At 38.7% G+C, this 27810-nt stretch overlaps 2 protein-coding genes across 3 annotated transcripts in view; both read right to left on the reverse strand.

The window, feature by feature from the left end:
* LOC111148361 (family with sequence similarity 172 member A) overlaps nt 1-27810 on the reverse strand; it is a 419289-nt gene that overhangs the window by 106823 nt on the left and 284656 nt on the right. The window lies entirely within an intron of this gene.
* LOC111148234 (POU domain class 5, transcription factor 2) lies at nt 11739-12746 on the reverse strand. Its single transcript, XM_022504699.1, has one exon. The coding sequence runs from the start codon at nt 12744-12746 to the stop codon at nt 11739-11741; it is 1008 nt and encodes a 335-aa protein (XP_022360407.1).

Here is a 27810-nt window from a genome sequence, read left to right on the forward strand (position 1 = left end):
TAACATTATAAAGACCATATACGAAAGACCCACAGCTAATATCCTCGGTAGGGAAAAACCGACAGCTTTTCCTCTATGGTCAGGAACAAGACAGGGATATCTACCCTCACCACTGTTATATAACACAGTACTGGAAGTCTGTACTGAAGCCTTAGCAATCAGACAACAAAGAGAAATAAAAGGCATCCAAATCAGCAAGGAAGAAGTGAAACTTTCACTATTTATAACTGACATGAACAGACATTTCTCCAAAGAAGACATCCAGATGGCCAACAGACACATGAAAAGATGCTCAACATCACTCATCATCAGGGAAATGCAAACCAAGACAACAAAGAGATAACACCTCACATTTGTCCGAATAAAGAATACAGGAAACAGAATATAGGAAACAAAAGATGTTGGTGAGGATGTGGAGAAAGGGGAACCCTCTTGCACTGCTGGTAGGACTGCAAACTGGTGCAGCCACTCTGGAAAACAGTAGGAAGTTTCCTCAAAAAGTTGAAAATAGAACCACCCCATAATCCAGCAATTTGAAATACTATGTATTTACTCAAAGGATACAAAAATACAGATTTGAAGGGGTACATGTACCCCACTGTTTATAGAAGCATTATCAACAATAGCCAAATTATGGAAAAAGTCCAAATGTCCATCAACTGATGAATGGATAAAGAAGAGGTAGTACATATATACAATGGAATATTACTCAGCCACCAAAAAGAATGAAATCTTCCTATTTGCAACCAGGTGGATGGAACTAGAGTGTATTATGTTAAGCAAAATAAGTCAGTCAGAGAAAGACAAATACTGGACAATTTCACTTGTATGTGGAATTTAAGAAACAAAACAGATGAACATAGGGGAAAGAAAAAGTAGAGAGAGGCAAAGCATAAAACAGACTCTTAACTCTAGAGAACAAACTGAAGGTTGCTGGAGGGAAGGTGGGTGGGGGGATGGGCTAAATGGGTGATGGGGATTAAGGAGGGCACTTGCAATGAGCAAGTATATGCAAGTAATCAATCAGTAAGTTTTACATCTGAAACTAATATTGCACTGTATGTTAATTAACCAGAATTTAAATAAGAACCTGAAACCAGAAAGAGAGAAGTGGTATATACATCCAATGGAATATTATTCAGCTATAAAAAAGAATGAAATCTTGCCATTTGCAAAAACATGGATAGAGCTAGGGAGTGTAACACTAAGCTAAATAAGCCAGACAGAGAAAGAAAAATACAGTATGATTTCACTCATATGTGTAATTTAAGAAACAAAAAAAATGAACAAAGGAGGAAAGAGACAAACCAAAAAACACTGTTTTTTAAAGAGTTTGTTTATTCATTTGACAGAGGGAGTGAGAACAGGCAAGGGGAGTGGCAGGCAGAGGGAGGGGGAGAAACAGACTCTGCTGAGCAGGGAGCCCAATGGGGGCTCTGTTCCAGGACCCTGGGATCATGACGTGAGCCAAAGATAGATGCTTAATCGACTGAGCCACCCAGGTGTCCCCCAAGAAACAGATTCTTAACTACTGAGAACAAACTGGTGGTTACCAGAGGGGAGGTGAGTGGGGGAGATAGGTGAAGTAGGTGGAGGGGATTAAGAGTACACTTACGACAAGCCTGAGTAATGTATAGAATTGGTGAATCACTATACGGCACACCTGAAACTGATATAACATTGTATGTGAACTATACTGGAATAAAAATAAAAATAAAATAAAGTGTTTCTCCTAATACATTCTGGAAGATTCATGTAATCAGCTTCATGTACTGAGAACTATGTAATTTATTTGCTACGGCTGCCAGGATTTTAACCACTGCATTTAACTCTCAATTGTAGTAACTAATCACAGCCTAGATATTTAGTCAAAACAAACTCTTTTCACTTTTTCTGTCATTCCTGACTTTTGGTCATCTCCACTTAACAGCTGCTCAAGTTGTCCTGGCTCTTCCTAATGTTCCCAGATATCCCTCCTTGAGTTCTGTGCTCCTTTCTCTGTGCTGTTCTTTCGCCCATTCCTCTATCACTGGCCACCTGGTGAGATGATCATTGGCTTCCTCACTTCTCTCCTCTATTTAGACTATGTGCTCCTTGTTCTAATTCTGAATCTTCAGTGCTTGCCCGTGAACAGGTGCTTGGTAGATACTCAGTCACTGAGGGAGTACAGAGGTATAATGCTACTGCTTAGGAGAATGTGAGAACGTTCACCCTGGAGGAAGGGCAGGAGTGGGTTTGTGGGCCACAGCAAGGAAGTTGGTTAGATGGCCAAAAGCTGCTACCCTGGTTGTAATCTTTTACTTGTCACCTTTGATCTACAGAGTTTGTATTTTATGTAATGTATTTGTATGAATATTAGCACATACATGCACACATTTTTAGAACAGTGAGACATGAAATCATTGCTCTATCTATACTTTCAAAATTTAATAGTATTTGCAAGACTATGAAAATATGTGGTCAGATAATGTAATTAAATGCACATGCATATTTATGATTAGGACAGGTGGAGTTTTACGGGTGAGTCTTCGAATGTACATGGACAGAAACATGCTAAAGATCTAAAAGATGTTCTACTGAATACATGGAATCGTTATTGTCCTTATTAAAACAATGATAGAAAATCTATACTTGCTTTTTAGTAGAAAGTGGTATTTCATTTATATGTGATTTTATTTCAACTGCAGTATCACTGGATCAACTGTGAGAAAATATTTAAATCTCACAAATTCAAGTACCTTCTGTTTCCTAAATGTTCACATGGTGTATCTGTGTGCACAGAGAATGTTCACCAAATAAATTGTTTACTGACTAATGCAAGAAACTCAGTTTAAAAATAAAAATGATACAATTTTTTATGGAGTGTGCCATTTATGGAAACTCAAATAAAAAGGATAAAGATTCTTTCACTTCTCATTTAAAAGCATAACATTTTTGTTAGTATTTTACTTAAAATTTCTTGGCCCAGAAGACAAAAATTTATGGCTTTAGATTAACTACTCTAATGATGTGACAGAGAAACAGCAAAATATTCTTTCCTACCTATGGTGTTGGTGTGATTGCCTCTTCAGGAGAACACAATAAATTCCTGCATGATAAGTCTCTTCCCACTTCTTCTCTTTAGTTTAAATCTCAAAGGTAATACATATTTACAATCAGACAAGTACCATAAAAATATGTGTGAAATGAGGTAATAATCTATAGTATTTGCATGTACTTAATGACTTATTATTACAGAAAGAATGATTTATACTTCATGTACTGAGAAGACTTACTCAGTGTCTACTTAGATTTAGCAGTAGTCTTAAAACTATTTACGAAAACAGTCAGTGTCTAAATACTTGCTATCAGCTGTTTTAGCTCTGCTTTTCATAAATATAACATAATCATAACAAATTAAAGGCAAGTCACTTGACTGTCCTGTTACATTAGCTTGATGAAATTAGTGGCTGACAATGCTTAGTGGAAAGTGACAGGGCTTTCTCAATAGGTTCACAATTGAACCTATTATCAATTTTTTTTGTTTGGAGAGTAAGAATCATATCTTTATCAAAATATCCAAAATTTTCTCCTTCCTTCTTCCTTCCCTCCCTCTCTCCTTTCCTCCCTTCCTTTTTTCCTTCTTTTCTCCCTTCCTCCCTTCCCTTCCCCTCCCTTTCCCTTCCCCTTCCATTCCCTTCCCTTCCTTTAAAACCAACCAGCACTGGAAGCAAAAAATATCCACAATTTTCATCTCAAGATAAGATCTCTCAAACTCACTGGTAAGAGTACAGTTGTTCTCCTAAAATAGATAAAAATAAGTAGCTACTGTAATTTTTCAGCCCATAAAGTTGCTGGTTGGAATGGAAGAAATATTATTTTTCCTGAAACGTCCCTGAGACAGGGGCCCTGGAATGGTGATACCACCTCAGTGAATGGCCTGGAGACAGGATACAGATCTGGGACTACTTGACTCTATGGCTACTGCTCTTTCCTTTCTATCACATCACCTCTTATTTAACTCCTTTGTAGGAAAAAAATAAACCAGTCTCTTTGCCTTCCTATACCTCCCCAACAATTCATACTGATATTTTCTCTCTACCAGGAGTGGTGGTGCTATGGGTTGAAATATGTCCTGCTGAAATTTATATTTTGAAGGTTTGACCCCCAGTATCCCAGAATGTGACCTTATTTGGAGATAGGACCTCTACAGAGGTAATTAAATAAATGACATTATTAGGGTGGGCCCCATTCCAATATGACCACTCTCCTTATAAAAATGGGAAATATGGATGCAGAGACATGCACAGACAGACGATGTTATAAAAAGAGAACAAAGAGAAGATGGCCACATACAAGCCAAGGAGAAATGTCTGAAACAGATTCTCCAACCCTCAGAAAGAACCAAACCTGCCCACCCCTGGATCTTGGACTTTGAGTCTCCAGAACTGTGAGACAATAAATTTCTGTTCCTTAAGCCACCCAATCTGTGGTACTTTGCCACAGCAGCCCCAGCAAATGAATACAGTAGGTTTTGGACCATAAAGGTAAAGGGTGTGGACATCTTATAGTAGGTATACAGGCAGACAGGGCTACATTTGGGAGAGACAGCACATCAGAAAGGAAAGGTTAAATGGGAATCACAGTAGGAAGACCAGTGTCACCCTACTCCTTCCCTATACTTTGTCTTCTCATAGCCCCCATATTCAATCTGTGGTGCACTGTTTTGTTCTTGTTCATGGAGATTCATACAATTATTATGGGCTAGAAACAACTTCAGAGACCAAATTTAACACTAGGGGCTTCAAAAAGTCTTCATCTGTATCTTTTGAGTCAAAACCCTATCATCTGTTCCTTTACCTAGTTGTCACTTGACAGCTGAGGAAATGGGACTACATAACTGTTTTCCAATTATAACAAATTTTGAGAATCATTTCCCAATATCAGAGAGTAAGGTTTCTGGCAACTGAGACTACTGTCTCTACTTTTTCTTTTTTCTATTTATTCAGTTTTGGCTATAAATCATTGAGCACCTACTATGGGAAAGTTTCTAGGAGGCAAAGGAACAATTTATAAGATAAAAATAAAGCACAGACAATGTACAGTGGCAACACAATGGAGAAAAAATTATTACTTTCTAGAGAAGGAGAGAGAAGGGGAGGGGCAGAGGGAGAGAGAGAATCTTAAGCAGACTCCATGCCCAAATGAGTTGGAGCCTGACATGGGGCTCTTTCTCACAACCCTGAGACCATGACCTGAGCTGAAATCAAGAGTCAGACGCTTAATCCACTGAGCCACCCAGGCGCCCCTGGTGAGACAAATTATTGAGTGTCTACTACATAAAAGGGAAGTCCTAGGGGTTTCTTTTTATATTACCTAATTTTATGCTTTTATCAACTCTCTCATATTTTGTGGGTAGCCACATTCTAGACAGATTCTACAGATGAGAAACTAGGGCTGAAAGAAGTAACTCATTCAAAGTAATACAGACCATAGGTTACTGAGCTGGGATTTTAATCTGGGAATGCCTGTGTCCCAAACTCTGCCTTGGTTATAGGACCACACTTCTCTGCAGGTAGGTCCCTCTGGTTTAGAGTATTTGTCAACACTGATGTTATCAGAGGAAATACTTGCATATTATAAAAGGATTATAAACATCAATCTAAATTAAGACACCCCCTGACCTGATATCCCATGGTATTTATTATGAGTTATAATCATATGTTTATTTCCTTAATGTAGATGCCTAACCATACTTTAAGCTCCATGAAGGTCAGGATGGGCCTATTTTTGGTCACTACTGCATCTTAGCACCCAGGACACTCCATGTTATAAAAGGCATTCATTAATATTTGCTGACTATGTTAATGAATAATTAAATCCAGCTGAAATTTTAATTGGGCTGGTGCTAAGAGCTGAACTGTTTCCCCACAAAAATTCATACATTGAAGTCCTAACCTGCAGTACCCTTGAATGTGACCTTATTTGGAGATATTTACAGTGATAATTAAGTTAAAATGAGATCATTAGGGTAGGCCCATAATCCAATGATTGGTGTTCTTAAGAGAAGAACATATCTGGACACAGATACGTACACAAGGAAGATAATGGGAAGACACAGGGAGAAGGCCGCCATCTATAAGCCTGATACAGATCCCTCCCTCACAGCCCTGAGAAGGAATCAACTTTGCCCACATCTTGATCACAGCCTTCTAGCCTCCAGAATGAAGAGAAAAAAAAAAATTCTGTTCTTTAAGCTCCCCAACTGTTGAGTACTTGTTATGGCAACCCTAGCAAACTAATAAATGGTATATTGAAACAAACTGTCTTTCAATAAAAAGGTATATATGAAGACTTGCCCACTACTCAGTCAATAGTATTCAAAGTTTTACAGCTGTTCTAGGAACATTATCATCCATTCTAAGATAATAAATCAACTTAAAGCATCTTATATACCACCCTGGCCATTGCACCAAAATCTAAAAGAAGGTCTACATCACTCATCCTGAGAGAAAGATTATTATTAATAATATATTAATAATTATAATCAATTAATTAATAATTAATAATAATCTAAGATAATTTTTAAATTATTTAAAATATTAAACAGGCACTCTTTTGGAGAAGATGTGACAGAACAGGTTGTACAGTGTTAGAAGTGAATATTGAATCCGAGATGTAGTGAATTCTTGGGAAGCCCTCAATTTTCCCTTTTCCAACCCTAGGTCTTTGGCAGGCAATCAGTAGAAGAGTCAACGGTATTAAGTGGAGTTGGTTTGTACTTCATCATTTTTTGGAAACTGGGGGATGAAAGCCCAAGAAGCCCAAGTGCAATGCCCATGTAGCTCATTTTGCCTTTAGCAAAATTCACAGCAGGATTCCTAGCTAAAATAAGATGGCAGGGCAGCAGCCCAACAGACCAATATGTTGCACTGTCTTCTGAAGACAGCTCTGTAGGTAAACCACAAAGTCTCTTCAACAGCTTCTTGTCAAGCTTCTCTTCACTGGTGTAATCATGATAATGCTAATGCTTTGTTTTAAGGATTTTACTGGGTAACTGGGTAGATTCACTTCATGACAGTTCATCTTTCAACTGGCTGGCGCTGTAATCACAGGAACTGCCCCTGCCTTCAAACATAGAAACTTATAGGTCTTATTTATGTCCATTCTGTTTCTCCAAATATGTTAAGTAAGGAGGATTTTACTGTGATAAAAACCAGAATTTTGATATTTTCAAATGGCTTTTAAAATTGAAAAGTAAACATTCAGAAACACGAAAATGATTTGGGTTTATATTATATTCTAAATATGGGTTAACACTACTGAGGTATATAAACACACTAATTGTAATTGTAAATTACCATGTTGTGCAGGAAAACAGACATATGGCAGGTGTCTTCACTCACTGAGCTACACCACAGCTCTTTAACATTAATGGGCATCTGATTTAAAACAAAAAACAAAAAACAGAAAACACCTAATTTTTAGCAATGTCTCTCTAACTGATATAGACCAATACTCCTCTGTTTAGAGAACTGCTTTTCTTTTCAAAGAAACTACAAATTATGACTAAAAATGAAAAGGTCAAATTTTTTATTCCCAAATATTGCTTTATAATGAAAAAGTACCATTTTAGAGATAAAAAGACCAGAAGAATGAATATTTTTAGGAACCCTAGATTTCCTAGCACCTTCTTCTTCTTTTTTTTTTTTTTTAAGATTTTATTTATTTATTGGACAGACAGAGAGATCACAAGTAGGCAGAGAGGCAGAGCAGGGGTGGAGGGGAAGCAGGCTCCCTGCTGAGCAGAGAGCCCAATGCGGGGGCTCAATCCCAGGACCCTGAGATCATGACCTGAGCCGAAGGCAGAGGCTTAACCCACTAAGCCACCCAGGTGCCCCTTCCTAGCACCTTCTTTCAGAAGCTCTTCTTAAATATTTTTACTGCGTAATAAATATAGCAAAACAATTTTATAAATTAAATCACCAATGATACTTGTTTATGTATAGATTTGTATATGTAACATATCTTTTTCCTTAAAAAAAAAGAAATATCATAAAGCTTAATAAACTCTTTTGCCTCACTCAATAATCTATTCTGACCTTTGTCTAAACTGTAGCTCTATAACACAATTTTTATATGTATGGTGTTTCTTGTCATTTACTTTCCCTTTGTTGAACATTTGGTTTTAACAATTTCTTGTTGTTGAAAAAATGCTGTAATGATGATCCTTATTGCTAAATCTTTGTGCACACAATTATTTTCTTATAGAAATTCACTGAAGCGGAAATGATTGGCCAAAGAAAAATCACATTTTAAAAACTTCCCATATGAATTACCCAATAGCCTTTCATGAAGATTGCAATTCATGAATAGCCAAATACTCGTTTCCGTTATTTTGTCCCTAAGCATCACCATACTGTTTAAATTATTGTAGTTTCATAACAGTTGGTAGGACAAGGCCACCCTAACTCTTTTCTTCAAAATTTTCTTATCTTCCTAAGTTTTGGTCTTTCAGTTTACAATCACTTTGTCAAGTAATACTCTCATGTTATTGGAATGGCACTGTAGTTTTCACTTTCAAAACACTGTCTTACACTGATAATACAATTTTGTACTCTAAAAAAATTCATTGTGAATAGGTTCTGCCACGCAAACTAATACTATTTAGAAAGTAAGACGATTTCTGGAAGAAAGCTATAAACAAAAGTGGCCATACTGAAAAATAAATCCCATGACATAGTTTTAGTATAATAAACAAAGATATATAGTATGTATATTTCAAAAATGTGAAATTATAGAAAATATTTAGATGCTATTTCAAGAGCAAGATAATGTTTTGGAATAAGGGAGCTTATCCTAACACTTCAAGTCTTCTCAGACAATAGATAGGAAAGATTCTGGGAACAAGAGAAATTGTTCTTTATGATAGGAATTAATTAAAGTGTCAAGGATTGATAAAAGTATAAGAACAATAAAGGCAGTAATTAATACAACATTTGTTCCGAATTTGAAAGACTTATATAAGAAGTGATTCAGGTCCTCTATGTCTATACTGAGCTAGAGATATCCAGAAAATACAGATTCAAAGAAAACCACAAATTACTTGTTAGATCAGTACTGCGTCAACGGAAAACTCCTGAAAGTGAGGTGACCAAAGGGAATGTATTTCTAGAATTCTGAAACTGTACATCTACAAAGAGTCATGTCTCCTTTGAGAATGTGATAAAAACTATCATCCCCATCTGTAAAGACGCACATATGTACAAACACACTATTCCATCTGTACTCTAAAGGGGCTCAGCATCATCAGGCTAAGAATAGTTGCCTTGTCTGAAGAAAACACAAGATAAAGGAAACGTGATAAAGAATATTTCAGAATGATGGTGAAGATCTTAAGTGGTGGGAATTTGTGTTTTTAATTGAGGTTAGTGGGAAATCTGGCAAGTAGGAAGACTCTGGACTGTTGTTCGACATCTGCCTCTACCAACTGTCCACTAATGGTACCAAGGATACGTTTGTTAGTGATGTGGTATATATTACTTGATTTTATGTTACTTGATCTCTGTATATTTGACCCTGTTCAGCACCGACACCACACTGTTGGTTTTCTCCCAACTTGAAGGGTAGCTCCTTCTCAGTTTTGAAGGATTTTATTATTAAGATTTCTGCTCATAATCTTAAATCTTTGAAAAATATGAAATTCTTTAAATGTCAAAGTTGCCCCAAGGTCTAGCCTTTTTTCTCTTCATAGTCAAAAGGAGCAGTGATGGAAAAATCTCATTTTAGATTATGTGAGGGCTGATCAGTGACATGTCGTGGTGCTTGCCTGAGTAGAGGGGCGGCAGCTGTGTGAACGATGCAGCTGTGCAGGTGCTGAGCCAGACCCTCGGAGCTGTTCCGTGAGATGGACAGCCCATTACCATTGCTCCAAATATGCAGGGGCTGCAGCCTGGGTCAGAGCCTCCTCACAGCTTTTAGGAGCTGAATGTTGACACAACCACAACGATCCATCCTGTCGTTAGATACTACCTTGCTCTCCATGGAAACTTCTCCCTTTCAAGGCTGTCCAGAAGGGCTGTCTGGGAAAAGGAAGAAATGGGACTGGTGCTATGGGACTTTTAGTGGGATAGTCCAAGAGTGAGTGATTAGTCATCTACTGAATCTCAAGCTAAGTAAGTGAAGTTTATCTCCATTTTCATGAACCTGTGTACACTGTCAGTATTTTATCTTTGAACGCTGACAAGAAGGAAAAATACAGGGTGCTTGGGTGGCTCAGTGGGTTGTCTCTGCCTTCGGCTCAGTTCATGATCTCAGGGTCCTGGGATCGAGCCCGGCATTGCTCTCTCTTCTCAGTGGGGAGCCTGCTTCCCTCTCTCTCTCTGCCTGCCTCTCTGCCTACTTGTGATCTCTCTTTCTGTCAAATAAATAAATAAAATCTTTTAAAAAAAAAGAAGGAAAAAGACACATTGGAAGAAACCAGAGGAAACTAGAAAAAAGCAATTAATAAAAATAAAAGCTAAAAGTTCATCAATTAGAAAATAAAAACAGCAGTAAATAAGATAAAAAAATTTTTTTAAAAGACTTGTTCTTTGTAAATACCTATAGATAAATTCTTTATAAAAGCTGATTAAGGAAAAATAAAGTAGAGAAAGCAAAAACTGACATGAATAGTAATTGCATAGAAGACATAAACTCAAGACATAATATTTAGTGATGGAATTATAAAGCAACAAATATTACATGCAGGTTTACAGAAGCAGAGGTACAAACACAGAAAAATTAATTATTTCTGTTTAGTATATGATAACCAAAGTTCACCACTGCAGAAGTAGAAAACTAGAAAAGATCGATTTCATAGAAGAGACTGGAAAAGTGACAGAGGATGAACCACCAGACCAGCCACCAGGGAATGTTGACTTAACCACTGCAGATATTCTCTAGGAAGCATATCTGAGTTCAAAAGTAATAAGGGAAATCCCCTTAATAAAACAAACAGAGCTGAAAACCAGAGAAGCAAGCTGGAGCTGGGGGCTGAGCTAGCGCTGTCTAGCGTGCCAATCTTAGTAACAAAAGGATTCTAAATACAATGACTGTGGCAGGTCGGGAGATACACCAGTGGGATTCCTTAAGGTGGAGAGCTGGACTGAGACCTCCACACGAAACTGAGCACTCTAAATGAGAAGGTGAATTAGAAAAAAACAAACAAACGCTTCTTTCACGAAAGGGAGGAGAACAAGAAAACTCTTGCGTTTTATCAAGGGCTCTGGGTAGGTTTTGTGTACTCCTGCCCTATCCCAACCTCACACCTTCCCACAGAGGTTACTATTATCTTGGAACCCATGTTTATATTTATATAAAGTTCTGCTGGTTTTTGATAAAAAATGGTGTACTGAAATAATCTTCTTTGACTTGAGGTTTTCACTCAATATTGTGTTTATAAGAAAAAAAATCCCTATGTTTACTGATAACCACAAGCAATAATAGACACAATTTCTAATTAATTTAAAAAAAGAGAAACAAAATATCTGAAACCATATATGTATTGTAATATGACTTAAAACCAATGGTAGGTAAAAACAATGGAATTAATAAACTTCAACTTCCCTCCCCTGAATTTCCTAAACAACTCCCAACTCATCCCTTAGGTATTCTTAACTTATTTAGACAGTGAATGGAGCTCTTAATGTTAACAGCCCTGAAATGAATCACAGGGACCCATTTTCCCAGTTCAACCCTCCCCAGAAGGGCACAGCCCCTCATTTTGAAAGCCTGGGGTGGCCCTGAGCGTTTACTCGGGCAGAGAGGAAGGTCCCTGCCACAGGGAAAGGGGTAGGAGAATACATGGGTATAAAGTAAGGCTCTTCGTAGTGGGGGGAACCAAAATGGAGCCCCGATGCCACGGGAAAGCACACTGGTCCCCCTGGGAAAGGAGGCCCGGCTGCCCCCACATCCGCCGGTGGGGAGAAATCAATGGTTGGCTGACGATCCATCTTGCTCCGGTTATGGAACCAAACTCGGACCAGCTCCTTCTGCAGCCGGAGCTGCCCAGCGATGCAGCTGATTTGTTGGGGTGTGGGCTTCGGGCACTGCAAGAAGAGTTGCTCCAGGTTGTTTCGGATGCGATTCTCCCTGCTTGCCCGTCTCTGCTTCCGAGCCTGCCGCAGGATCATCTCCATTTTGCGTATGCCCAGTAAGTTCTTGGTGTCCACCTCCTCCAGCCACATTTTCAGAAGTGGCCACAGCTTCCACATGTTGGCGAGGCTGAGCTGCTGGGACTCGAAGCGGCAGATGGTTGTCTGGCTAAGCGCCTTTCCAAAAAGAGCCCCCATGGCGAACCCCACGTCGGCCTGCGAGTACCCCAGGGCCATCCTCTTTTGCCTCAGCTCTTTGGCCAGCTGCTCTATCTCTTTCTCTACCTTTGAGACGTCCTCTGGTAGCACCAAACTCGGGGTGCACTGCAGGACCATGTAGGGTCTCCGGAAGGTGCCCTCCGAGGGGCTCCGGAACCGGGGTCCAGCCTCGCCAGCTCCGACCCTGGACCTGTGGGGTGCCATCCCACAGTAGAATCCGTAGGGCTGTGGACCCAGGGGCACCTCCCACCCCTCAGGGCCTGGGCTGATCCCTGGCCGGACCATCAGCATGCTGGGAACGGCCTGGGCACTCAACCAGACCGGAGCACCAATTCGCACTGGCATTGGCCCTCTGGGCCCGCCCCTACCACTGCCTGGCAGTGGGGAGAAGTCTGAGGGCCTGTGTCTGGCCATGGGCTAAGACCACACCCGAGCAGGGAGTCTGGTAGGAACTGATGGCTCTCGAGGCATCAGAGCAGCTACAAGCCTTGCCCTCGAGCCCCGCCCCCCAGTGGGCAGAGATGGAGGTGCAGGTGAGAGAAACAGTCCAGGAGTGTGCAGTGGTGAGGAAATCTGGTAGACTTCCGGGGAATCCCCTGGGTCTCCAGGATTAAAGGAGTAGGTTTCCTACCCTGGGATATGCTACCACGTCCCTCCGTGGTACAAGCCTCTCTCGGGCTTTGTACTTCTAAGGCATCCGGGATCTCTTAGGCACCAGCCCCATCCTCTCCCAGAAGGGAACCTAGGCATTACTAACAGCTCTTCAGAACTCTAGTATCTCATCCCTTTCCTCCACATTATCTGTGGAGGAACAGCCCCTTCTGGCTTTATAAATATTTACTGAATAGCTATTATGCCAGTTATTGCTGGGACCACCCCACGGGTCACAACTGTCACCTCACTGCTATCACTGTGCTCACAAGTACTGCCAACAGCCTCTCTTTTGCACATCTTCAGTTCCTGTGCCTTAAGAAACCTAAGCATCTCTGTCTAAATTTCTTCTAGTGCCCATCAGTTTACTATCAGCCTCAACCCTGAACCCCCATGCTTTGCCAAATTGTATTCTCTCATTGGGGTTCTCTTGATTAATTCATGTCCCATTCCCTCTCCGACTCCCAACCTTTCCAGTTGTTTGCTCTGCATCCCACCTCAGCTTCCTGGTCTAGTCTCCACATACAACAGAGACCTGTGTATTTCATCCTTCTCCCCCTCCGGCGATAGATCTCAGAATGGGCCTGATCTGCTGTTCCCCACTGAAGATGCTTCTTTCAATACCCGATTCACCAGTATCAGGCTCCCTTATCCCTGGCCCCTCTCCCATCAGAAACCTGAGGATCTGAGATCATATCCCCAGCTCAAGCATCCAATCCTAGGCCTTAAGTGGAGAAAGTTAAGGAGGGAGTGGGAGAAGATGTGACCTTAGGTTCGAAGCTTCCAGGGAGTGCTCTGGGAAGTGGGGGAAGACAATGATCCTGGCTGGACAATCTTAGCCTCTTACCCTTCCACTTTCCAACTAAACCATGATGTGGCTTTGCCCTACCCAAGTCTGATGAAATTGGTCTTCTGGAAGTCACTGTCAACCTTCCAAATGTCAAATGTGATGGCCTTTTAAAAATTCTCATCCTATTTAACTTCTCTGTGGTATCTGACAATGTTGACTAACTCTACTTGTTCTTCCTCCTTAAAGTTCCAGGAAATGCTGGTAATAGCCAAATCTGTATTTTAGCCTGACTTCTAATATCCAGTTCTGTATTTCCCATTGCCCCAAATCAAATTCATTATTTGCATTCCTAAACCTGTCTCTCCTCCAGGGCTCCCTCAGCTGGTTAATGGCATTATCCCTCATTCAGTCACCCAAGTTTAGACCTAGAAACTGTTCTTGACCTTTCCCATTTCTTCCTCCCTCCTTCCCTTCTTCCCTTCCTTCCATCTTTCCCAGCCTCATCTACCACACTCTGCCCAAGGCCCTGTACCCCGTCTTACTCCATGCTCAGTGAGAATATCTCACCACTTTGCACTAAAGAGGCCATGCTTTTCAAGATTATTACGCCTTTAGTAATGCCAGTCCCTCTGTGTGAAATGGCTTCCTTTTGCTTTTTGGTTTCATTCATTCATTCATTCAGGATTCTGAGCACAAGTCATCTCATGAGAGAGGCCTTCTCTGACCATCTGATCTAAAACAGTATCCCTTACCATTCTCTGTTCCCTTTATTAAGCTTTGTTTTGTGGTTATTAATAGGTATCACCACCTAATATATAATTATTAGTCTATACGCTTATTGTATGTTTCTCTGCTGCTAAGAGAGCAGGGACTTTGTCCAGGTCACTGCTGTGTCTATGGCACCTACAGTTGTGCTTGGCTCAGAGAAGGTGTTCAGTAAACATTCCCTAAATAAATGAAGCATGTTCTACTTCCAGCCACCTGTAAGATGAGGTTTATTTATTTATTTATTTATTTTTAAGGAGAATCTTTTTTTTTTTTTAAGATTTTATTTATTTATTTGACAGAGAGAGAGATCACAAGTAGGCAGAGAGGCAGGGGGGGGGGGGGGGAAGCAGGCTCCCCGCTGAGCAGAGAGCCCGATGCGGGGCTCGATTCCAGGACCCTGAGATCATGACCTGAGCTGAAGGCAGAGGCTTAACCCACTGAGCCACCCAGGTGCCCCTAAGATGAGGTTTAGAAGTGACCTTAGGATGAAACCTATTCCCAGCCAGAGTTAGTGCCTGCTTCTGTGGTGCTCCCCTTGTACTGGTATGTGTTTTCATTGTAATATTTATCAGTAATTATTTATTTCACATCTCTCTCCCTCCACCTACAGTGTGAGGTACTGTAGATGGGCATACAGGTGCTATACAGCCTGGGACATAATAGAACCCTGACTGATATACTGTTCGATAAATGTTTGCTGAATGAGTGAATGAATTCTCACCTGTACAATTCTGAAAGTACAGCATGTTTAGTTTCAGCTTAACAAGAAACATGATGCTGCCAGACGCCTCTCCATTATTCCTCTCCTGTACTGGAACGAGGCCCTTAAGCGGCTCTTACTAGATGGAGGTAGTAGTAGTGTGAGATTAAATTCAGCACAACACTACAGGTAACAAGGGTGTAGATGTGGCTTTGAAGCAATGGCAAAGGGGGAAAGAACTGGGAAGGCAGCTGCCATCTGGACAGGCTGTGTATGTGACTGCTGTCTGCATCTCTACTTTGGCCCCGGCTAGAATGTGTGCTGGCAAAGAGCAAGGATCTTGTCCGTCTGGTTCAATGTCACAACCTCACCACCTGGAACTGTATCTGGCACAGAGCAGGAAGTTAATCAATAGCTGTTTGATGTTAAATAAATGAATGGGTGCAGCGTTAATGCTGAGAAGACTTCTGTATTTGCTTTGAAGTAGGTTTCAAGATGATAGTCTATGAAAAATAGTTTACAATATACAAAATTTCACTTAAGAATCATTTTGCTGATATCTATTCTTGCCAGGTATACTTACGTGTTACTTCTTTTTTTTTTTTTTTTAAATTACAAAGCAACCAGTGTCTGCCAAATAGAATGAAAGGTGGATCACAAAGAAGAATAAAAGAGAGCAATTACACAAATTAAGCACCACTTATTGAAACCAGTCCATTTGCAAAAGAGAACTGCAGAGAAGAGTTTCATTAGTTGTCTAAAAACAATAGCTGAATAAAAATATTTTTAGTGAATTGGAAAAAAAAGTGAATTCAACTGAACTTGAGGAAAGACTATATTAACTGAGTTAAAATAGTAGCTAAACCCACTTACTAAATTAAAAAGTAAAGCTATATTAACTTGGTGGGTTTTAAAATTAACTTGGGTACTCTCAATTAAGGCTTTCTCGGTATTTGGTCAGATTTCATTTGCCAACATGCCTATCTTCTGTTAATGCATATGTGCTGTCACAAATAAAAGCCCGTATTCTTAAGGGAAGTCTTGACATCTCCTTAAAAGTATATTTAATATGCTATGGAAATGGGGTGATCAGCGAAAAAAAGCAGGAGCATAGTTGGGTTGGAAGAGAAATAGAGATCAGAAGAAGGCAGGTGATGGGAATGCCCCAGACAACCAGCACTGCTGGGGCTGGGGCGCTTGAAAGGCTAATCCATCACCTTCAGCAAATACAGAGACCTCTTAGTAAGTGATTAGATTACAATGTACGAAGCGGGCCAGTCTTATCCATAGGGAATTACAAAGTAAGGATAAGAAACACATGGTCCCAGGCTCCCATGTATTTATAATCTAAATGGGGAAGAAGAAAAACTGTCAGGAGAACAGGACAGCTACACTTGCTCAAAGAGAAGTTAACAGTTTTCTATTATTAGAATCCTTGGAATTCAGAGAAGTTAACTTTTAAGCAGAAACTCCCGAAGCATCAGGATTTATATTATTAGGCTCTCCGTAAGTATTCTCTATTCTAAGACGGCAAAACCAGCTGCCAAGATCCACCAATGGTAAGAAGCAGGAAATACTGGAGGCGAAGTTAATAATAAACATTCTTGTAGGATTTGCTTCAAGTTTCATCTCTTTGGAAACTTTAGCCCATACACTAGGGACCACAGTGCTCTCCCTCAGCCCTGAACTTGCTGTGTTTCCACTTAGATAAATCAGTTGTCTTTACAGTAAATTACTACTTTGTTAAAGAGATTCCAAATTAATTGATCTTGGTGCCAATACCATCACGGATTCATGTCTTGGCTCCACCGCCTAGGAGAGATGATACTTATGAACATTACAGACACCATTTGTTTTGCACTCATGGGCCAAAGAATGTGCTAACGCACGAGCTATGCATAGTATTCTCAATATGGTATGCGCACAAAGCCACCTGGATGTGAAGGAGGTCGGGCTTTGACTCCCACCATCCTGTTGACCAGTTATCTTACTGGCTAGGAAGGTGATCCTTGTTTCCTCATCTCTCCAAATGCACCTCTCCCAAAGCTGCTTATGCTCCAGACAGAAGAGCGGGCTTTGTTCAAGAATATATGAGAAAGTTCATTTCACCAGCAGAGGGTCCAAAAACAAAACAAAACAAACTTTTTGCATGTAATTAAATCAACAGAGTAGACCAGAAGTTCTAAGAATGATGGATAAATTAGGCAGAGGGCAAGGCAGGCTAGATGGTGCTAATTTTATGTTTTTCCCCACTCTGCAGGTATCCTAATAACTTAGCATGTACCAGGCATCGGGGTGTAAAGGCACTGTCACCTGGAGGGCAGGCACAGGTCCCCAAGAACCACAACAGTCAAGGAGCAAGACAAAAGGCAAAGGCAGGAGACAAGATCCATACACCAAGCACTGGAGGTTTCTCTCTAGGTCTAGGAAGTCAAGTCAAGCATCCAGGAAAACTATGGCAGCTGAGTATAGCAAGGAAAGATGCCTCCCATCTTCCAGGGAGAGAATCAGCACCACACTTTACAACAATTTAGTTCACAGACACTACCTCAAAATGCACTAAAATGATGAAACTGTTAATCCTTGCTTTAAGTAGAAAACTGTGTAAGACAAAGTGAGACATCAAAGATTAGTCAAGCAATTAAGAAAAAGGGTACCTGAAGGTAAAGGAGATGAAGAACACTGAAGTTGTAATAACCTGGAAAAAGTTAACCAGATCAATGTAGTCACCAAAAAAAAAAAAAAAAAAAAAAATCACTTATTGCTCAATGAAATAAATTCACAAAATAGCTAATAGCACTGTTCTGCAAGAGAGGCCAAGAACAGGGTGAAAGGACAGCTATTGGTGAACAACAGTATGCGACATGCTTTTACTCTTCTCAAACATGTAGAGAAAAAACCAGAATGCAGTAGTGCTGGCAACACAGAATTTCTTTTGAGGTCAAGATTATGAAGGACTTCTTCGCTGTTACTTCTTTTTGTTGTTCTTTTTGTTATTTAAAAAAAAATGACGCTGCTGTGACAGAACTGCTGCTTGGAAATAAAAGCTCACGACACGAATGTAACACAACCACATAGCCAGACTACAAAGAGATTTTGTGTATTTCGGGGAAAGTCCTTCCATTATCTTTCATGGAGCTGTGATATTCATCAACTATGAACTTCCTGTGCTATAAAATCATATTAAACATAAAAACTCTACAGCCTTCACCAGAAGCCTCAAAGAATTTTAAATGTCTGTATAAGGCAGGAAGAGCAATTGAGCTGAACAGGGCTGAGCTGAAAAGGCGCTCTGGTGATGAGTCAGGGATATTCACAGAGAGTCCCAGATAGACAAAGTGTAAAGGTTCTTGTTATGTCAAGCAGGATTTAAAGAAACTTTTTAGCTGAGTTTGCCCTTGTTACACAAGAAAAGCTTTAAGGATGTTCTTGCATTGATTATTCTAGTCACTGTCTTCTACATTCAAATTTGTACTCCGCTTACACTTTAGAGCAGGAGATACACAATTTGTTTCATGAAAAATTTTCCATTATACTGCACAGTAAAATACACCTAACAGAAATGACAGCTTATGACCAATTAAAGTGCTAATTCAGGAGGTGACATGGCCTCAGAGAAGTAAATGAGAAATAGAATAGAATTTCTGTTTACAGGAGGTAAGTCTTTTAGGTGCTGTGACAATTACTATTTTGTTAAAGAGATTCCAAATTAATTGAAATTGGTGCCAATACCATCACAAATGTGGGGCCTCTGTTAATTTCCCCGGACTCTCCTTAAGAAACTATGAGCTAAAGTCAGTCAAATACAGGAACTCATACATTTTTTGGAAAAATGAACACTTAATATTCAGTAACATGAAATGCAATAATGACCACGGAAAATTGTAAAGGTAGTACCAGACTTAAGATTTTAAGTTCCAATACAGTAACTTTATCTCAATATACAAATTAAAAACTCCTGTTAGCATTTTATTATTTTATTTTTTAAAGATTTATTTAAGAGAGAGAGTGCACCAGGGGAGAGGCAGAAGGAGAGAGGGAGAGAGAGAGACTCTCTTTTTTTTTCCTTTAAGATTTTATTTATTTATTTGACAGAGAGAGACAGCAAGAGAGGGAACACAAGCAGGCGGAGAGGAAGAGGGAGAAGCAGGCTTCCCGTTGAGCAGGAAGCCGGATGTGGGACTTGATCGCAGGATCCTGGGATCAGGACCTGAGCCAAAGGCAGATGCCCAACGACTGAGCCACCCAGGTGCCCCGAAAGAGAGAGAATCTTAAGCAGACTCCCTTTTGAGCAAGGAGTCAGATGCTGGGCTCGATCTCAGGACCCCAAGACCATGACCTGAGCCAAAATCAAGAGTTGGATGCTTAACGGACTGAGCCACCCAGGCGCCCCTCCTTTTAGCATTTTAAACCTGACAAAATCCTTAGTTTTACACAGTGAGGTTAATAAATCAGGTTATTAAAGTGAATCCACTTCAAAGTCACCTCACTATGATTTCAAAGGTCTTAAAGACAACCAACCAGGCTATCAGCCTCTTCTAAGCAAAAGACTCATGCCCAAATCCACATTTATTTGTTTAGAGTTCACTGCAGCTCTCAGTAGGCTGTTCTCCATCCTATGTGTGTGCAGATAATATCAGGCAGATGATGGTTTCACCTTCTGAGAGCCTCAGAACTCTAGGAAGCAATTATGTCAAAGCAGCTATGAATGGAGAACTGAAAGCAAGATTTCAATTATCATTATGTGTTTAATGAAATTTTAACTATCTTTTTGAATAAGAAGTATAAAAAGGTATATAGTGAAAATGCACAGCATTTATTTTTAATTTTTATTTTGTTGCCAATCATGGCATCATTTCCAAGTGTTGACTTGGTTAACTTCCAGCTAGAATTTTAGATTTTGCTTACATCGAATTTCTTGTAATAATTTAAATTCAAGAAAGACATTTGTTTTTTTTTTATGATTGATAGAAATGTAGATGAAACATAAGGGAGAAACTAATGAATTTAAAGACATTTCTCATAAGGATATGTTCAAGGGCAGGTGCCATTCTGAAAGGAAGACAATGTATTAAAGAACCGATAGTCTTTCAGAGACAGTGTGGAAGAACAGGACATTAGGAGAAGAATGAAAGGGAAAGGGTCAGTGTGGAATTTTAGAAGATTTAGAAGAATAAAGAAATGAGGTTGAATACTGAAAAACAAGCAAACTGAGGATAAATACTGCATTTCTACAGAAGATGCATTGGGAGGCTCTAAGAGTCATGACACATGACTAGAATCAGGACTTAGTCTACAAAATACAAAGAGAGAAGCAGGAGAGAAATGAAAGTTTTTAATTCTCAAATACTGAAAAGCAATGAGCAATTTCTCTAAAACCATAGTACTTGATTTGCTGGATAAAACAATTTCTAATAATAATAACAATTATAGGAAATCCTTGCTCTGCACAATATAAAATGATTATAAAAATGACCATGCAAGTTGAGACCATGCAAAGTGATCAAGATAATCAATGGGAAAAGCTGTGGCAGTTTGATGACCTTTAAAGATTTTTTTTTGTCAAAACATCAAAAATCCTCCTACTCCCTACGAAAAATGAGTACGGGAATGAAGAAATGGTAAAACCAGTTATATTTAGTACACTGTAATTTAAAGCATTAGAAACATTATGAATTAAAATGCTTTATTTCTTTGTAAAAAACCTACGAAAATAGTTTGAATAGTGTTTGCCTTCCCTTCATATAACTTATGATACAGTTCAAGCAAATCTTTTTCTCCTTTGGCTAATTTTCATGCTCCTGTTTGGATGAGCTTCCAACATTTTATCCTCTGCACTTGCAATGTCATGAAATATCTCTTAGAGTTCATTTCATGTCAAGTGTTTCTTTGCTACCGTCACTTCCTCTGGGACGTCTTCATCTTTTTCGTCACAAGCACTTTACAATTTTACTTCCAGCATTCCATTTCTTTGCTGCACTTTCATCTTTGCTGGCCAAGTCTCTTTAGATCATTCATTTTTATAAAATCGAAGATAGTGCTGTCTGTGCATGAACTGGAGAACAGACATGCAGTGATCAGTCAGTGGATGATTTTGAAAGAAGTGATGTGATTGGCCACTGATCATGTGCATCTGTTGTTTACATAGAGATTTATACTTAATGCAATTATTCACAGTTAGTATGCTGTGGTAACTGAAATCTGAACCTTGTTTATCAGGGTATTGGCTGTTATTTAACTAAAGTATGGCAACTGAAATTTGGGTATTTGGGACCATACAAAATGAAGACTGCCTATATTTATTGACTCCTAACTATATGCCAGGACAATTTTAACAGTCTAATACGGATTATTTCACTTAATTCTGACCATACCCCAATGAGATGGTACTACTATTATCCCCATTTTATAGGCAGGGTGATTACAGGTATTCATCTGATCATATTATAGAATTAATTTTCCTACATATTCAGGAGAATATAAACTACCTATAGTCATGATAAAACCACAGTTTTTCCTTGTAAATGGTGACTTACTTAAAAGAGTTTGAAATGACAACTTGTTCATTTGAAACATGTATCTGAAGTGAAAAGTCAGGGTCTCATACCAGCATGGAAGGAAGGTAGGTAGTTTCAGAAGATGCACTAGCTCTTGATACCAGTCAATAAAGGAGGATGCCAGTGAACTAAGAGATACTCTTGGGTTCTGAAGGAGTTCACCATATGTCCTTAACTCTTCTCCCCACACTACCTATTTCAACGATCATCCTGTTTATGAATGAAGAGAATCTTTGCAGCAAACAGAAGACTTTTTGCTAGGAGATCATGAGCTCCTCAAGGGGCAAGAGTCACCTCTAGCAATCTTTATACTGTTAAGAGTGTAGACTAGTTCCTAGTACCTATTAAGTGCTCAATAAATCTTTGTGGAATTAAGGAACAAATATTTACAGTTAGTTTCTTGACTCAAAAGAACCAAGAATAACTCAAGTTTGTGGAAAGACATGAAATTAGGCTTTAATTTTAGGGGAAATAAATTAATTAAAATTATTAATTAACTATTTGGTACAAATAACTAAATTCGGGTTTTCTGAGATGTAAGTTTTATCACCTAGGCTGATTTTACATGCTTGACATTGTTTCTGAAGAAAAGCAAAACCAAGTAACTCTGAGAGACTGTTCTTTTATAACACCAGCGCTGCGGAAGTCTATACTACAAAGTTATGGAAGACTATACTTTTCACTATAAAATTCAAACCACATATCATCTAGTTCCACAAGTAGCTTTCCCACTATCTCCAACTAATTTTTCCCAAATATTGGTTATATTCAATCACTTGTATGTGTGGCCTTAAATCAATAATTTCTTTTTAAAAGCTTAATCACTTTCCCTCTGGAAACTAAGCAGGAAAGGTATGGCTACTTTGCCACAAAACTGAAATGGAAAGAAAACCCTAAATTTCTTTGAAGGCAATTTAGTAAAAGGAAATAAAAATGAAAATCTGAAATCACTCACATTGCTTTTTAAAAATACCTGAAACATTCGCTAAAAATAAAAAAAATCTCTAAGCCAATATTGATTTTAGATGTTTATTAGAAATTTTTAATTTAGGGTCTCTTACAAAAGTTTCATTTATAGAGATCATTGCTATGCAAAGCTTAAAATTGTGTTTCTGTTACTTTGCCCAAATTTTCAAAAAGTAACTTCTATAGTATCTTAGAAATTAAGAAATTGTGTAATACAACTGAATTCTGTCAAGGATTGTGCCATGAGATTATTCAAAATATCTATAAACTAGTTGGTATAAGATTTCTTTATTCAGTGGTATAACATATTGAATACCTGGGGTTAGATACACATGACTGAAGGGGATACTAACAAACAATATGGACAGAAATACCATACCAATTCTCAAGGAATATTTAGACATCACATATCAGTTAAATCAACTCTAATACCTAAAAATTGAACTCCACGACCAAACAAATTATATCTCAAAATTTATCATTTAATAAAACCATATTTATCATTAAGTAGAACTAAAAGGGACTATATTTTTAAAAATATGAGGAAACAAAAACTTTAAAAAATATTATCCCTGCTTTCCAAGCACTGATAACCAACTGAGAGCAACCTGGGGTTTCATTTTTAATTTAATTAAATTAATTAATTAATTAATTTACAACTTGGGATTTTATAAACCGAAAATATTTGGCCTGCTTATGGTACCTATTGTTCACTTTGAATTTTCATCTTGGTACCAAAGAATATTTTGTAGGTTCTGAATCACTTCTAGAAAGCAAGAGAGTTTTTCTGAAGGGTAATGTTTTCAGGGTAATTTTGCCAGCAGACAGACTTGTTATTGGTGACTTGATGTCCGTCTCTGACAAGACAGACATAGCAGGCAGGGGGGGTGCAGATGGAAGCAGACAGGGAAAGCATGGGTAAGAGCAGAGACCGTGTGGCTTGGGGGAGGCACATATCACACAGTGAAAGAGGAATGAAGGACAGTGGACTCAGGCAAACCACTCAGGTCAGGCAGGGGCAGGCAGAGAATGTGGGCTGGGGCAGATGTGATGCCACGGGCTGCCAGACGAGTCTCCAGGTGGGGGAGACTGAAGCCAGGGAGACACAGGAGATTAAAAACTGTAAGAAAAGAATCATACATAGAGACAAAACCAGATGAGAGGCAGAGAAGCAGAGGTCAATATACAGACACAGAGAGAACCATCAAGCGCAGTGACCCAGACCAAACTGACAGAGGGAAGGAGAAATAGAGGACAAGTGAAGCACAGACAGCCGTGGGAAGGGAGATCAATACTTAATATATAGTAAGAAGGATGAACATTTCTGTCTTAGGGACTGCTGGTCCCCGAATTACTTTTCCAACAATTAGGGACGTAACATTAAAAGCCATGAGACACTGCTATAGGGATAGTAAAAGTAATAACTCTTGCAAATTAATTCATAATGTATAATTTTCAAGTAAAAATGCAAATTCGTATTATTTGGTTATTTACCCCAAAGTACTCCAAAAATAATTATATATATTTTTTATCTTTAAAGGGAAGAGTTAGCTCAGTAAAAGGAGAGTTGCCACCTATACTGCCAAATTCTTCGAAGGATTTTTCACAAATTTGTTCAGAAAGCTGTAAAAAACATGGTGGCTATTTTTAATTTTTTTTTTTAAAGTGAGATTTCTGAAGTGAAATGAGTTATATTCACTGTGATTACTGGAAAACTGAAAGAATCAAAATCAGAGGAGAATACTGGATCTGATTAAGTATATATAAACAGGGCAAATATTGGTGAGGTACATAAATATATAGTTAAATAGACTATTTTAAATGACTCTTTAATCAGTTATTTCCCTGGAGTTCCTGATCCTAGCTAATTACAATGAATGATTCACTGAAAACACAAGAATTTCCGGTGGTCAACTTTTAGAATACACATCCCTTACATTAACTAATAATTATAAGGCAGCATAGAACAGTGATAGGGAAACTAATTGGTGAATAACAGCTACAAGGCCAATTTTACAGTAATGAACAAAAACTGCCTGAAAAGTGTTATTTAGTTAATGAAAGCATCACTTAAAGGATTAGAATACATAACCTTTGAATGGAAAAGAGGAATGCTGTAGTTCTTGAGCAGTCTATGTAGTGAAAAAGTGGTACAGTATCATATATGCTAATATGCCTTAAAGATCTGTTTACAAAGGCAAAGTATAGATTTTCAATTACCTAATTAATTTGAGCTGTGTCTAAAAACATATTAGACAACTCAGCTTGTCTACACACTCTGAATGACACCACATCTAGAAGCAATTACTGTTGATTTCTCATTGCTATCTTTAGAAGCAAATGATTATTCACTAACAAAGAAGAGATATAACTCCTCAGTGTCATTTCCTCAAGACATATTTTCAGCAATAAAGTGAAGTAAATATTTAGCAAATATTCACTAAGTTCAGTCAGTGTAAACAGTTAATCTACACTGGTTTAGCAAAGTAGAATTTGGGTTATGTTAGCAGGTTGTCTACAACTCAAATTCACATAGAAGCTACTAATTTTCCAATTTCTGTTCTGGTAAGGAAGTGGGACTCGAGAGGTACATGTTATCAACAGCCCTCTTCTACATCCAAACCAAGAGGAGATAATCTAAATATTGTAAGTTTTCAAGTTTAATTCTTTACCCCTAAGACAGGTTCTATGGTTCTCCGTTTTCCTTTTTTTTTTTTTTCCCTTCTTCTTTTTAACATTTAGGCTATTATCTTTCCAATTTTGAGGTGCCCAGATTTATATCAAGTGTTCTAGGTCAAGTGAAATATTAGAGAAAAGCCTGTCTCAAGGTGTGACAGGACAAGGAATAGTGAGATGGATACAAACTCTAGCAGGAAATAAATTGACAGGCACCATACCTCTAAACTACACAGATTTAGTGAATCTAGGTTCAGAGAGTTCCTTCACGGTAGGTGGCAAAATGAAGCTATGAGGAGGCAGGGCCTTCCATCCTGTGTGCCTGGTGCAAAGTGGTCATAGGTATGTCAAAATACTGATCCCTTCACCCTTCAGGTCAGCCAGGAGTGGGTCTGTCCCTTCACCTCTGGACATAAGCAACCTTGCCTGTGAACCCCAGGGCAGTATATGTAAGTTTTATTTTTCTTTCTGTGTAGCTCAAGGAAGAGTGGAATATCTTAATGATTTGCTTGTACGCATGCTTTATGGTTAACATAAATCTTGGAGTACTTGTAAAATGGATCTGACCATAAGGTGAGGCTTTCAAAGACCCAGAACAAGAGACTGCTGGAAGGGAATAAGGGCACGGCTTTCAGAGCTCAGTAGGTAGCCTGGAGTTGAGGAAAGATCTCTAAAGTCAGATGGGCAAGTACTGTCTTTATTAGTGGGAGGTGGTGGTAGGAGATCAGGACTAGAAAGGATGTTCCAGAAATGTCATCTTCTCAGTGAACCTCTCCATGGCCACCCTTCTAAAGTTGTATGGCCCTCCACATATTTCAGGTCTTCTCTTCCTGCTTTTCTATTTCTCCTACCAATTCCCACAATCATAAACTCTCCTTATTTACCGTATTTTTTATTTGTCTCCCTTTCTAGAACGTAAGTCCACAAAGGACATTTATCTGTTGTAATTCATTGCTACATCCCCAGCACCTGGCACAATGTCTGGTCCACGGTAAACACCTGTTGAATGAATGCACGCAGACTGGACGTACATACCCAGAGAGGCAAGTAAGGAGCACATTCCGAGGGGCTTGAAAGGATATGAGCCTTAGCAGTAGCACTTACCCAGACCTAGCCCCCGTTACAAAAACCTGGCAAAGAGCAGCCTGTTAGTCACGAGCTGGCCAAAGCAAGCTGTGTCCAGACTTTTAAGAAGTCAGAAGACAACAGTGCTCTGTAACGTTCTCTGTTGTCAAACACTTTTGTTTTGTTTTGCTTTCCTTTCACCATGGAGGAATGTTTCCTCATACATAGGCAAAAATTATATTAGCTATTTTTGAGGAGGAGCATGCCACAGAAGATCATTTCTAATTTCATCCTTACTGCTACCCCACGTCTCTTTTGGCCTTATTGCATCTATACTTTTATGTCTGACTTTATATTTTTCTTCCTACTATTAGTTTTCCTTCTGCTTTCTTCACTGTATTTTCTCTCTTTCTGTGTCTCTGGTTTCTGTGTAATATTTTGTGACCCTTATCAGAGTCACAGAACACAGGAAAACATGAAAAACTAAGTTATTTGTTGCTTAAAAATAGAGACAGGGAAATGGAAGGGGCAGTGTGTCGGCAAATACTTTTTCATTCCCATACGATTAAAATAATAGTTTAAAAATAAACGACAGCCTTAAATTCTGAAATGATTAGTAAGAATATACAGTACCACATGAGGTTTTTACAGTGTCTTTTTTCTGATGAACTCAAAATAGCCCTCCAGATACTACAAAAATGGTTCTATTAACATTTCTACAAGATAACTGAGGCAGACATTTGCTGTTACCATTTTATAATCAACACTCAAACAACAAAGAATGTGGGTTATACAATAAACATAGGTCCTGCTAACCTATTATATAATTCTTTGAATAACAATGTTTTTAATGGGCTGATTTTACTGGTAGAAAACACCATCAATAGACTGATGCAGGGCAAACAGTCACTTGACATGGATTCAAGGTCCCTCAAATACCCATCATTCACTGTATGTTAAGATGACTAAAAAGTCAGACTTTAAGTATAGGGTACAACACTGCCAATTCCTAAGTGTAGAGTTGTCAAGTATTACATCTGCTTTTAAAAATAAAAACGACACGACTGCCCTGATAATAATTATCAGTGGTATTTTATATAATTTAAAAATTTTACTGTACCTGCTTTAAAAAAAAATATATATATATATATACATATATATATATATGTATATATATATATATAAAACATTGAAAAAGTAAAACTATTAGGAGCAGCAGCAGATCTTTTTTAATAAAGTAAAACATATTTGTAATGAAGGAAAAATATGGTATTAAATGAGTATGTATTTTTACAGGCAATTTCA

The sequence above is a fragment of the Enhydra lutris genome, unplaced genomic scaffold (genome assembly GCF_002288905.1).
Source record: "Enhydra lutris kenyoni isolate GAN:26980312 unplaced genomic scaffold, ASM228890v2 scaffoldscaffold19, whole genome shotgun sequence".
NCBI classification, from domain to species: Eukaryota; Metazoa; Chordata; class Mammalia; order Carnivora; family Mustelidae; genus Enhydra; species Enhydra lutris.